The 14,678-nt window shown below is 40.5% G+C and overlaps 1 protein-coding gene across 1 annotated transcript; it reads right to left on the reverse strand.

The window, feature by feature from the left end:
* Window positions 1-236: 236 nt before the first annotated feature.
* LOC124143749 lies at window positions 237-13,036 on the reverse strand. Its single transcript, XM_046512818.2, has 12 exons — window positions 12,734-13,036; window positions 11,657-11,739; window positions 11,059-11,286; window positions 10,809-10,883; window positions 10,235-10,354; window positions 8,082-8,214; window positions 7,137-7,291; window positions 4,607-4,723; window positions 2,277-2,324; window positions 1,783-1,827; window positions 835-1,122; window positions 237-520 (listed from the first exon to the last, which is right to left on the reverse strand). The coding sequence occupies exons 1-12, from the start codon at window positions 12,984-12,986 to the stop codon at window positions 497-499; spliced, it is 1,569 nt and encodes a 522-aa protein (XP_046368774.1). The 5' UTR covers window positions 12,987-13,036; the 3' UTR covers window positions 237-496.
* Window positions 13,037-14,678: the final 1,642 nt, after the last annotated feature.

A 14,678-nucleotide genomic window follows, 5' to 3' on the forward strand; every position in this document is an offset into this window, starting at 1 on the left:
ACAGAAGTTTAAATTAATGCGTGAGTGAGTATGGTTTTACGCCGTTTTTAGCAATACTTCAGCAATATCATGGCAGGAGACACTAGATATTGTCTTCACACATTGTACCCATGTCAGGAATCGAACCCGAGTCTTCGGCGTGACGAGCAAACGCTTTAACCACAAGGCTACCCGACCGCCCCCTTGAATGAATGAAAAGCATGGGGTACTGTGAAAGACAAAACAAACAAAAGAAATCTTACATAACAGTTTGTTTTATGTCACATTTAGATGAAAGGTTTCCTGTATGTACAGATGCATGGATCATGCAGCTGTTGGTATAGACGTAGACATAGCACTTCCTGCTCAGCTCACAGGGCAACAGGCACATGCACACTTCTCCTGGAGGCTGCGAAAACGAGATTGAGCAACTCGATTTCGATCAATCTCATCTCTAAAGTTGCAGTTCTGATCAATCATTGGCTGTCGGGTCATCAGGGTTAGTACCTTTCTCCTTTTACTTCTTGTCCCCGTTGGTGACCTGCAAAATAAAAAGTAACCATTCCAAAAAGGTGTGCTTTTCTGGACAAAAATCAATTGCAGGCATGCAACTGTGAGTGGTCATGGTGGCAAGGAATGTTGCAGATACAAGCTAGGTTATTAATATTCAGAATATGCTGAAGCAACAAATACCAGAATCAATTCAGGAAATACTTCAAGACCAGAAATGTTTACATTCATGTTATCAGATGTATGTGAGCGAGCGAGCGAGTGAGTGGTTTTCCATGATCATGATGAGTCCATTTATTTACATCATTTTAACTCCCAATAGAAGCCTGGTCATGTAGACATTACCTTTTTACTACCATTTGTGGGGGTTTTGGTTTCCGATTTTTTATCTCCATTCGCCACTTGATTATTCTTTTGATCTGGCTTCTTATCTCCAGCTTCAGTGGGTGCAGATTTAGAGTCTGTGGCCTTTTTAGGTCCTGAGGACACATTAGGCTTGGATTCTTGAGGAGCAGAGTTTTCTTTACCGGCGGTGTGTTTGGGCGTGCTGCACTTGAGAGCTGTGGGCTTGCTGGTGGATTTCGGGGGAGATCGGACAGAAACTTGTGCAGCTTTAAGCGGAGAGGCTTTAGTCTGAAACAGTTGACACTATCATGGCAGAAAATGAAGCTAGACAATCATTTTACTAGGGCTGTGTATAAGCTAATAAAACGTATTGAAATATATTGTGATACAGTTACCTGTACTGCGACATATTGGGAGTGTTCGACACTGTATTGTTTGTTTATTGTTTAACGCCTCACCCAGCAATATTCCACCTATATGACTGGTCTGTAAATAATCCAGTCTGGACCAGACAATCCAGTGATTGACACCATGAGCATCATTCCAAGCAAGTAGGATATGATGACATTCATCAAACAATATGATGACATTCATCAACCAAGTCAGCGAGACTGACCACCCGATCCCATAAGTTGCATCTTACAACAAGCATAGTCGCCTTTTACGGCAAGAATGGGTTGTGAAGACCTATTCTACCCTGGATCTTCAAGGCAATATTGTAATTCATAATTGAAAAACGTATTGCAGTATACCAATAATACTATGCAGTCCTACATTTTAATTCTTACTGCATGTTGGTGAAATCTGAAAACGATCTTTGAATTGTATGTGGCATCCAATCATGCCGTACTTGTTGTCCTTACAGATTATCTAAACACTTCATGCCTTACTATAGAAGCCTTCTCAATTTCAACAGTACATTTACATTCTTCACCAAAGCGTACAAACCTGTTCTTTGGCACGAGAGGAGTCGACGCCTTTAGCGGTGTCGGGCTTTGGAAAGACAGTAATAAGAAACATTTCATTCCATTATTTTAGATCACAACAACAAGTTTACTCAAAAATAAACACAAACAAAACTCTAAATTACAGGCAGTAAATGTGTACAAAACAAATGTAAATTGTCTTAGTATTATAAAAGTTCCCTTAATGGGACGACAAATAAATGCTGAGATATTCTGATGTCACTAACAGTCCAGGGTGCCGTTGCACAAAGCGATCTTAGCGCTAAGGTGATCGTAGCTCCCATACCTTAACATAGACTTACCATGCTTACGACAGTCGTAGAGCTAAGATTGTTTTGTACAACGGCACCCAGGTACTTAGGCTGAGTGTGACCTGGGGTAAATGAAAGTAGTTTTGTTAAAATCCTGGTACATGTGATTAACATGATCCAAGTCTTATCAAAATTTATACTCATGGTAATTATTCAGAAAACTAACCTTGTTTTCTTTGCCTCCATCTTTGACACTGCTTTTAGAAGACTGAGACTGCCAAGTAAAAACACATGTTATTAGTTTAGAAAAATGATTATTATGAAGTATCCAAATATTGAAAACATCGTGCATGGAGTCTAACCATACTTCTAAGAAAGAGGGATAGTGATTTGAAACGGGATCTAATGTCGCTTTCAACATTGAAGTCATATAGAGATGTACCACAATACAGGTTAAAGTATGGCAATATAAAATCCAGGTCAATACACAGCCCTACTTAAAGTACCAACTGTGTGATGACCTCAAGTTTGTTTGTGGTTTTATGCCGCACTCAGCAATATTCCAGCTATATGACGGCGGTCTGTAAATAATCAAGTCTGAAGCAGACAATCCGGTGATTTACATCATGAACATCAATCCACACAATTGGGATCGATGACATGCATCAACTAAGTCAGCGAGTCTGACCACTCAATCCCGTTAGTCGCCTTTTACGACAAGGATAGTCGCCTTTTTACGGCAAGCATGGGTTACTGAAGACCTATTCTACTCCGGATCTTCACGGGTCATATAGAGATGTGCATACATGCGTCCTGGTATGTACTTATGCCAGTTTTAAAGCGCCAGATCACCGAGATACCATCTCTTTTCACAAGCGCAGGGCTTGATTTAAGGAACTTGATCTAACTTGCATCAGGTGCATGTTGACATGATAACCAAGATGCACCTGACTGATCCAGGTTGCACCCTGGTCATATAAATTTATCCAAGATAAAACATAGGCCAATCTTCTGTAGGGGTCACATAAATTACCAATGTATTGGTGTGAAACATAAAAGGAACCTGCACATAACCTTGAAGTTAAAGGTGTAGTGTGTGCGGTATTACTGGTATACTGGTATATTGTGGTGCAAATTCTCAGCATTACAGATTGCGATATGTTTGTAAATGTAGCAATATATTGGGGCAAATATAAGTATATTTATGTGTTCCTAATTGATATGGAGATGGAAAGCAGTATTTTTCTGATAAAACTTGCCTCTGACGATCTTTTTATCTATTAGTGAGTTGGGTTTAACACAGCTTTTAAAAGTATTCCAGTTATATCGCGGTGTGTCAGGTTAATGTGGGAGGAAAACCCGAAGTGATGCAGTTCTCAGACGTTTACCACTTTGGTGAAACCAACGAGCACGGGTAGGGTGCTGACAAACCTAGAAACATAATCGGGGCAAACCGGGATTCGAACCTGCAATCATAGGTTTCTGGTGTGCCCAAGGGATGCAACTCTGCACAGCAAATGGCAGCGCCTTAGACGACTGGGCCAACCATGCTCCCTCTCCCACTTTTTATCTATTAGCGTGTACACAACGCGACTATCAAGCTTCTCAGAGGGAAAAGGAAAAATAGTGAGGGACACTGACTGATGGTATCTGACATTAATACAGGGCATAACTCTGATTAAGTCATGAAAATGTATTGCAATACGTATCGCTGTGAATTGACCTGAATTTATTGCAATATATTGCCATACTTTAACCTGAAGTTTGTTTGTTGTTTAATACCACAGTCAGCAATATTCCAGCTATTTGACTGCAGTCTGCAAATAATCAAGTCTGGACCAGACAATCAAGTCTGGACCAGACAATCCAGTGATTGACATCACCGCGAAACAATTTCTCGGACGATACGTCATTACCATGATTACAGGTCACACCAAAACAACCTTTCGCAAACTTTGACATACCAAACAAATTATCAACAAGAAGTCAACATTAGCCAATCAGAAAGCAGCTTTCTTGAGCTGTATGGCACTAGTTTCAAACTGGCGACTATTTACAAAGTTCACGATTAAGAATTTGAAAACTGAACAAAACATTTCTAGAATGTTTAATAGATGGCCTAGAATGTATGACAGTATTTCCTATGGGATATGTAAAGTCTCTTTCATTCAAATGCCACTGAAGCAAGTGATAGACTAGGATTTTGATGCAATCAGTCATACAGCCCCTAACTGTCATTGGGAAAACCCCATGTTAACCTTTTCGAGGTAGCATGATTAGAAAACACATTTGGATTGTCACTTTCCTTATCTGGTAAGCGACGCTCTGATTTAAGTGATGAAAGATCCTTTGGACATAATGGGATGTCCTCAGATTTTTGTTCAGCAGTAGTGAGAACCAAGATCTGATTTGTATGAAATTGAAAAACCTCTGAAGCTAAGAAACAACTTTTCCAACTATCCAGATGTTTTACAAAACGACAAATATTCCCAATTTGCCTGCAACGGATAATTTGAAATCCTATATAAAACACTGTGTAATGTGGTATGGTCCTACCTTGGTTCGGGTTTTCACCTGGATGGTGCCGCCAAGAGTAGTCTCGAACTCAATGTCACTCTCTGTATCCCCCTCTCGGTACTCCTCACTGTCTGTGCTGTTTCCACTCTGATTGGGCTGAAAACAAGACAACATCAGCTGCATGAACCTGAAGAGAGTTGGTGTTGATGCCAATTTTAGCAATATTCCAGCAATATCACCACAGAAATGGGCTTCACAAATAGTACCCATGTGGGGAATAAAACCCAAGCCTTTGGCATGACGAGCGAACACTTTAACCACTAGGCTACCCTACCACCCTGCATGGAAGTGAAGCTATGTTTTGCTAACATTACCGGTACTGCAAAATAACCTGCACTGTTGGAAATTATCAAAAAGTTATCAAACAAGTGATGGACAGGGGGGATTTTATGGCAGCTTGTTTGGAATTGTCTCTACAGTTGTAGAGCTACTTTTGACATTCCATCTGTTTCACACCAGTTCTTGGCCTAACAATACAAACATGTAATTACCAAACAAGGAAGTAGTGGACTATAAATATCTTAACCTTTGGTTGAAGGAAAATTCTCTTCCCTTGTGTCCCTTCTGTTGAAATGCTTACCGAACATCTTTTTATACATGAGTGCTCTGAGAGCACAACATCCCCTGCATGAACTTTTTTAACGAGTTTATATTTTCTTTGTATTTTATGAAATAACAACAGTAGATGGCACTGCATTTGAAACAAATTGTGCAGAACATTTTGTTGGGAGTAATCCAGTCTGAATGCTAATGCCATAAGGATGTATCTCACCCACAAAAGCCTTAAACAAGGAAACTAACTATAGTTATAGTTAGATATTGTGATATACTCTGGAAACTGGAGGAGTAGATTTCATGAAGCTCCATAAAACAGGGGCAGTAACTCTGTCAAAATTATTCTAAATGAAACGGGACTGCGATATGCGTATCATCAACATGTTGACATCTTGTGTGTAGAGTTTCAGGGATATTCTCTGGAAACTGTAGGAGTTGATTTCACAAGCTTAGTACCATCTGTGGGACGGACGGACTGTGCCACGACATAATCCACCTTCGGACATTCAGGCCCGGCAGGGGGATAAAAAGCATAAACTGAACAGACATGAGAGTTTAACTGTGCATTCTGCAATATTTCAGGTGCCCGTAAATTATTGAGACTGGATCAGACAACCCCGTGACTGATATTAGCAACTATCCATGCTGTTGGAGTTGGAGTTGGCGCTGTCTGTTCGTTTGTTGTTTAACGCCACACGATTGACACCATGAGCATCGATCTACGCAATTGGGATATGATGACATGAATCAAAGAAATCAACGAAGTCAGCAAACCTGACAATCCGTCCCATTCGTCTTTCACAAGCGTAGTCGCCTTCAACAGCAAGTATGGGTTGCTGAAGATCTATTCTAACACAGATCTTCACTGGCGTTGCAGCATGCACGCTATCTACCAAGTCGAGCCTGGTCTGTACAATCGAGTCATCTACTGATCCATTAACATGATTAAGTTGCCTATTATAATTGAGTGAGTGAGTTGGGTTTAACACCACTTTTAACAGTATTCCAGTTATATCGCAGCGTGTCAGCTTAATTAGGGAGGAAAGCCCCAAGTGATGCAGGTCTCAGACGTTTACCATGTCGGTGAAACCAATGAGCATGGGTATGGTGCTGACAAACCTAGAAACATAATCGGGGCGAACCGGGATTAGAACCCACAATCATAGGTTGCTGACCTGCTCAAGGTAATCGCTGCGAATCGCTGTGCCAGAGACAGCTGGGCCACCCATGCCCCCTGCCTGTTATAAACAAGCAAAGACTGCAAGGGACCAATTCTAAAATCCTCACAGGTTCCCAATGTAATTGCCTCTAAGGACCAGCAATGGGGTGCACAGTGAGTATGGTTCTAATATTCTAGCAATATCACATTGGGGACACCAGACTGGATCTCCCCTTACATTGAAACACTAACTTCTGATTGGTTAAGGAGCAGGCAATTATTTTCCATATAGCCCGCCCTGAAATCATTCAGAATACACTTAAGTTAACTTGCTTATATTGCATAAGTATCTTTGAGGTGATATGAACCAATGTTTATCCGAATGTATTGGGTAAAGGGAAGTAACATGGTTCATTTTTGTCGTCTGCTAGCTGCCAAAATGGCTGAAAGTTTTTTTACTTGGTGAAAGTTTACACACATATTCCGGGTTTGTATGAATGAATGTTAGTGACATATGTTCATTGCCAACCAATCCCTTGGGGCATATGGCAAGATGTACCCTGTCTGTGTAACACACGGCACATCACACTGTATACCTCTTGAGATTGGTTGACAACTTGTATTGTACCCATGTTGGGAATCTAAAACAGGCCTTTTGCCTGACGAGTGAACACCTTGGCATCTTGGCTACCTCATGACCTGAATAGAGCCATGTAGCTCTGCAGTGAATAAGTTCCAAGGAATAGTAGGGTCAAGTAGAGGTGAGGTGAAATAGGGTTAATTTAGTGTCCAAACCTTAAAATCTGGGTCCTCATCACTGACATACTTGTCAAGGTCCATGTTGTTGAGGTCTTCAGTCTCGGAATCAGATTCCGACTCTGACAGAATGTCTTCGTATTTGCGCTTCTTCTCCTCATCCTCTGCCTTGTTGGGACTTGTCACCAACTGTCCTGTAATGGCAGTTTTCTGGATATTCTTTCAATATTATCCTTGCATGTAGAAGAGTAGTTGTTCTGCTTGGAGACTAGATATTCTTCAGCCAGCAAAACCAGATACACATGTACTTCTTAATAAAAACTGAGCCTACATTTTTTGCACCCCCCTAAAAAAACGACTTTCATTAAAATCAGATCTGAGTTCTCGTTACTGCTAAATAAAGATCTGAGGACATCCCATTACGGGTCATTTCAGAAAGACCTTTCATCTGACCAATCAAAGCGTCACAGAACAAATCATGAAAGTGACAGTCAGGGTATTCCGAACGACAGTTACAGCCCGTACGACTGATTCCGTCAAAATTATTGTCCATCTCTCGCTTCCGTGGGATAAACATTTGAACCGAGGAGGCTTTGCACAGTACGTGGGAAGCACTGCTTTACAATCTCAACCATATACCAGACATTCCAGAATGTTTGTTCAGTTTTCAAAATTTTAATCGAGAACTTTGTCAACATATTTTCAAGCATGGTCTGAAATGGAAGTCGCCAGTTTGAAACAATTGCCGTAAAACTCGAGAAAGCTGCTTTATAATTGGCTGATGTCGACTTCTTGTTAGTCATTTCAGTGGTCAGTAAAAGTTTGGGAAAGGTCGTTTTGATGTGACCCGTAATGGGACGTCCTCAGCGAGAACTCAGATCTGATTTTAATGAGTTTTGTTTTTCCTACAAATTTTTTAGCACAATTTCAATAAAATCTGGATACTATTCTGCCTCACGAATAACATGAAAGTAAATATCAAACCTTTGCTGTGTCCGCTGATATCTATATGAAACTTGCGCCTCAGTCCAGGCATCAGTTCTGCCAGGCCAAAGTAGTTTATAGTCCTCTCAAACTTGCTTACTAATCCAGTTTTTATCTTCTTACGTGGCGACACCTATGACAGAAAGATAAACATAATACATTTTACATAAAATAAGATTAATTTAACTGTTCAGAGTGCAACTTAAACAAACGGAGAAGTTTCAAAACCCAATGTCAGCAGATAATGTCAACCACCTACAACATGAACTGGATAAAGCAGAAGATGCTATATCATCTAAACTCAACCAATCATTCTGCACCTGTTTTTCAATGCTGCAGTCAGTAAGTATTGTTTTACACTCCTTTTAGCAATATCCTAGCAAATATCAGGGCGAGGGGACACCAGAAATGAAATTAATCAAACCCAGGTCTTCGGCATGACAAGCAAACACTTTAACCACAAGGCGCCTAATGCGGTAAGAAGTGTTTCAGTTATATCACAGCAACCTATAAATACTTCACGGGAAAGTATATTGATGGTTCGTGTTATTGAATCATGCATAAAATAATTTCCAAGTCACATGTCCATTTCAATTCTTATACCAAAACAATATAGCTCTGCACAGTGAAGCCAACAACGCAAGTGCTGTGCAGAGTAAATTGGCTTCAGTCTTGCTTTTGAAAAGAGGCAAAATTAAGAGTGAGAGAGTGCTGTTAGCAATATTCCAGCAATATCACAGTGGGATAAAGTTAAGAGAGAAAGTTTGTGTTGCTACAGTTGAGTTACAAAATACAAATTGCAAGCTTGATTAGATGAGAAGCCAGCATTTATCAAAGCCTAGATTACAAAATAAAATGCCTCATTTGTATGAATTTAAGCCAATCACACTCCTACCCAGGGTTCCTTGCGGCCAGCAGAGTACCTCTGTCACATCATCACATTTTACACAATCCATTCATGTTTTTTCATCTGTTTCATTTTGAAACATTAGGACATTTTCATTGAGAAAATATCCTAAAACGTGAAAAAACTATATCCATATGGGGATTTATCCTCCACATCCTGTCCTAGAAGACCAACGGAGAGTTGGCGATATATACGGTCACTTTGAGGTGTAAATCTTTTGTCATGGACCTAACTGTAGTGGGTAAATCCATACAATCATGCAAAACAATATGTAAAGCGACCGAAAGGCTTGCATTATGCTTGTCTGTTCATATTTCAGATGTGTATTTATTTACATACAAAAGAAAAGTCTGGCCACATAAGCCTACACCTGCGGGGTGGTCACTGAAGCAGGAACGGAATACGGCGAGCAGTGGTTAGCTCTATTGGGTGTCGGCTATTGTTTACTGTCATATGAGTATTTTATTGTTGAACAATGATTGTGACTGAGTTTCTCTTGACATTTGGTAGACGCTCATTGCATTGTATTTGGACAGTGATTAGTTGTCAAAATGTAGTGCTATTTAATGTTAGCAGCCGTCTGTAAGTTACTTTATTTAGATGCTATTATGTGGCTTGTAAACTTCCAGTATACCGTGGACTTAGGTGGAATATACTGTGTTCTTGTGCGTTAAGGCTGGTAAGGGCACTGTGTAGAAATTTCCAGTAGCTAGTTAAGCTGTATGAAAGGGGACAATAGTGTGCTTACGCATCTTTCACACATTTCATCACATCAAGACCAGCTTTCGTGTGAGGATCACTCATCACCCCTTAATCCCTGCCTTGGCCCATCTCTGAAGCTTGGCCGGTGTCGGCGCTGGGTGAATACATATCATTATTACTGACTTTTGCTGTCACCACTGTATTTTGTATACTGCCCACTGCCATCATATTATATATTGCCATTGAATATTGTACCACCACTCTCTTGTGTACTGCCATTGAATATTGTACCACCACTCTATTGTGTACTGCCATTGTAATAGCTGTGCAGTAATTTGTATCGATTTGTAAACCTTTAACATTTATTGATTGTATACCATTAGTTGTTTGTTTGTTGGTTTCACACTTAGTCCTTTTTTTGTACAGATTTCTGGGGTGATATATTATTTAAATTTGGGATCCTGAGTTGAGTCTTATGACAAATATGGGGTTGGTGAGATCCAGAATCCCAACAGGGTCATTCTGCAACTGGAATTTCATCTACCTTTCTCCTAGACTGTATTTCAGTCTGCTTTTCCGGAGACAGGCAGCCATTCTTCTTTGAGTGGTCAGTTGTATCTGCTAAGTGATGGAGGTACGACTGGACACCTTGCATTATATAAACCTACAAAATGGTTCACTTAACTGATCACATGTTCATTTTGCATGACAAACTTATAACTGATACATGCACCAAAAAGGGCAAAATAGAGAGCTGAGATTGATACTTGATGGAAACGTAGCTGGGATTATCTACAAAACTTCTGCCCATGGCTGTCTGGTCTCCTTGGAGATTTACATTCACCAAATTATTGACAGGTGACATCATGCACGATCATAGAGCCAACATGAAACAAATTAAAACATGCTCAAGGACACTATTTCATGCTTACCATTATGTTTTCGACTAAAGAGGCCAATGAAAGGATGTCAACACAAAAACAAAATCTTAAATGTTTTTATGCTTAATAATATGCTAATGAAAGCGAAAAGCCTGTTCAGAAAAACTCAAAATCAAACACCTAAATGAACTGCCTATTACATGTGTGGAATTCAATAGTCCATGAAATAGCCCTTACCAGAAATTCAAGTGGTTTGGTAAAGACAACAAGTATTCTGAACAATGTGCCCTTGGCATTGCCTCTCTCAAGTTTCTGAAAACAAAATTGGACAACTTTCAACAAGCTTCACAAAAATTAATTAAAATATTCACACACATACAACCATTTTCCTGAGACATTCCTGGACATTCTGCCTACATGGAGAAGTTGAACTTGCGATAACATTAAATTATCCAATATATGAAATCTACTGTCTTCAACTTTCTACCTCAATGTGATGCTTGCTTATGACAGTGCTAGTTCCATTCTGTCCGCTCTTTGCCTCTATCTGTCTGTTCTTCCTCAAGTCTGGTCTCACCAAGAACAGCACTGCCTCACTCACTCCACAAGCTCGATCTAATGACCACATGACCACCTGACCGGGCAGGGAACACAGCACGATACCGATCTTCCTCTGGACAAAACCTCTCACACGACGCTTCCCACGGTGCAGCATCTGAAATGACATGACAGATTAACTATACTTATATTAAAGCATTGGGCGTTTTTGAACTTCTTTTGTTTGTTTGTTGTTTAACGCCACGCTCAGCTATATGACAGCAGTCTGTAAATGATCGAGTCTGGAACAGACAATCGTGAGCATCAATCTATGCAATTGGGATACGATGTCATGTATCATCTAAGTCAATGAGCCTGACCACTTGATCTTGTTATATGCCTCCAACGACAAGCATTGTCGCCTTTTATGGAAAGCATGGGTTGCTGAAGACCTACTCTGACTCAGATCCTAACGGGTTAAACTTCTTTTGAGTAGTATATATCAATGCATAGCTCTCTTCACCTTTTTATTTCTTCTTATACTTTACCTTTCTTGACGTCACAATTACAGTGGACCAGGTCTGTGTTACTTTCACTACAGCTGCAGCATAAAGTGTGTCAACCCTTGGCACTACAAATAAGGGGAAAAAATTCAGCTGACCACATTCTGACACCACAATCCTCACTTTATTTTTTAAGGCAAGCATTGATGAGTTTGGTTTAACGCCCGAAGAAAATTTGCATGTTTATATACGACTGAAAGAAGGGAGTGAGTGAGTTGGGTTTAAAGAATAGAGTATTCCAGTTATATCACAGAGTGTCAGCTTAATGTGGGAGGAAAGCCCGAAGTGATGCAGGTCTCAGATGTTTACCACTTCAGTGAAACCCACGAGCATGGGTATGGTACTGACAAACCTAGATACATAATCTGGGCGAACCGGGATTCGACGCACAATCATAGGTTTCTGGCGTGCCCAAGGGACGCAACTCTGCACAGTGAATCGCGGCGTCTTAAACGACTGGGCAACCCGCGCCACCAGAAAGTTAAGGACTACCTGATTATTTATATTACTATAGCTAATCTGTCAGGGCGTTGCACATTATCTGTAGTAAAGTGAAAGAATCGTTTGGTCTTGGAACTGTTTTTAGTAACATAAAACACCTCCAAATGCTGATGACAACTATATACAGGTATCCACATTGACAAAAATAACCACCACTTACTATATATTGATAAACTAGACAGTTTTCTTGCACTAACGTTTAATATGTACGAGAGTCTCAGACATGTAAGAAAATTTGATCAATAGATGCAGATATTTCGAGTGAGTGAGTATGGCTTTACGCCGATTTTAGCAATATTCCAGCAACATCACGGCGGGGGACACCAGAAATGGGCTTCACACATTGTACCCATGTCGGGAATCGAACCCGGGTCTTCGGCTTGACGAGGGAACGCTTTAACCACTAGGCTACCCGACCGCCCCAGATATTTCGAAGATACATTGCATTATATGAACAAATAGAAGCGGCGGTGCTTATTTTATTCCAGGTGTGTATATATATACGTGGATTAACAACTTGATTGTTGAATAAACTTTCATATCAAGCAGATCGTGTCTCACCGATTATCTTCGACCTCAACTTGAACGGCAAGTCCCGAGTCAAGGATGAAACGCGCCTCTTGACAATGAAGAAAACTCGCTCGCCTCGACTCAAAACTCTGTCAAGCAAGGGACTCTTTCTCTTGATGATGCCATATAGGGTGACGACAAAGCTGACGAGAGGAATGGCGAGCACTCGCTCCACAAACCCCGAGCTACCAGGTGGCTTGGGGTGAAAATTGGGACTCACACTTTCAGCTCCGACCGACGACATAGCTTACTTCGTAAGTCCTGCTCGCGGAAGGGGCCAAACTAACACGTGCGTGTCACTCCGAGTTGTTTTGCATGGGCGAATCTATTCGTGCAAGGGGTATAAGTGGGGCACGTCAAATTCAAACGACAAATGCGTTTGATAAAAATGAATTGTTTTAATATATGTCGGTATGAGTTGTGTTAAGAGTGGTTCTCAGCTTGTTGAATTACATGAACGATTAACTACATGACGTATGTTACCAACAGACAATAACACGACTACCCTATTTGAATAATGGTATCGTTATTTGTCGTCACAATGTTTCGCGGGAAATTTAATGTTGACACAGACAATAGTTTCCAAGGGGGCATTCAGGGTGTGGTTGATGGTTCTGTGTTTGACATGACTAAAGTTAATTATGTATGCATTAGTACTTGTTGGCTGAAACCAGGCTTATATGCCACATAACACAAGTCTCAAAAGCACATGTTAGAATTCACTCTACAAAGGCGGAATGTCGATCACAGACGAAAATTTATAGAGCATTTATAGAGTATACGTTCTTAGGTATTAGATAGGGTGGGATTGAAGTTAAATTGCTGAAACAAATGTCGACAAAAGATAAAATATATAAATGAATTGTTTACGTATACAAGGCCGTAGTTAACTTTTTTGGACGGGGGGAGGGGCAAATAAGATTATTCATTTCTTATTCAAGTTAACTTTCACAAGGAAAAATGTTTTCTATAAAAAATCCAGGGGGGTTGTTGTTTCTAAAGACCGCCACCGTTGTCTAGTGTATGGAGAGTATACCGGGGAGCGGAATGTAGGAGGTTAAAAGTAGGTACTTCTTGTTACTACCCTTAAAATTGTTACTACCCTGCCTAGTAGGCGCTCGGCATTGTGTATCGAGTCAGATTCCGTCAGATTCCGTAATTATGACCACAAACTCATCATTGAGCCATGATTGAATGATTGTTATACTTAACACAAGTCGGTTGAGCAAACAATCAAACAAAGCGGGTTGTAACTTAACACCTACATCGATCTCAGGCCCTCTATCTATTTGAATGAAAAGATTCGTTTGGTTGGTTTATCGTTTTACGCTGCACTCAGCAATATTCCATCTATATGAAGGCGGTCTGTAAATAATCGAGTCTGGACCAGACAATCCAGATATTGATATCATGAGCATCGACCAACGCAATTGGGATCGATGACATTCTTCAACCAAGTCAGCGAGCCTGACCACCCGATCCCGTTAATCGCCTCTTACAAGCACAGACGCCTTTTACGGCAAGAATGGGTTGCTGAAGGACTATTCTACCCCGGATCTTCACGAATGAAAAGAAGAATTATCAGAATTAATGAAAGCAATATCTTATGTATAGCTACTAAGTGCGATAGAATAGTTTCAAATGCGATCCAAATGCAGCAACTGTCGTCGTAACAGAGGTTTTCAATGGAATCACCACAATGACGCTGTTGGAACCGACAGCATCGGCAACCGAACACATTCGGTCATATACCTTATATTCCGCATTTCGGCGAACTTGAACAACACGTACTATCGCCACAGCCCGCGAAACATGGCTGACAGAAAAGATAAACGGGGAAGTGATTTAATCAACGCTTGTTTCCAGAGAATGTAATTCTAATAAAGAAGTTAATGCGCACTGAACGTAAATTATAATTCCCCTTCGATACAGATTA

This window comes from Haliotis rufescens, unplaced genomic scaffold (genome assembly GCF_023055435.1).
Source record: "Haliotis rufescens isolate VD_foot unplaced genomic scaffold, xgHalRufe1.0.p SCAF_1, whole genome shotgun sequence".
In the NCBI taxonomy this organism is placed as follows: Eukaryota; Metazoa; Mollusca; class Gastropoda; order Lepetellida; family Haliotidae; genus Haliotis; species Haliotis rufescens.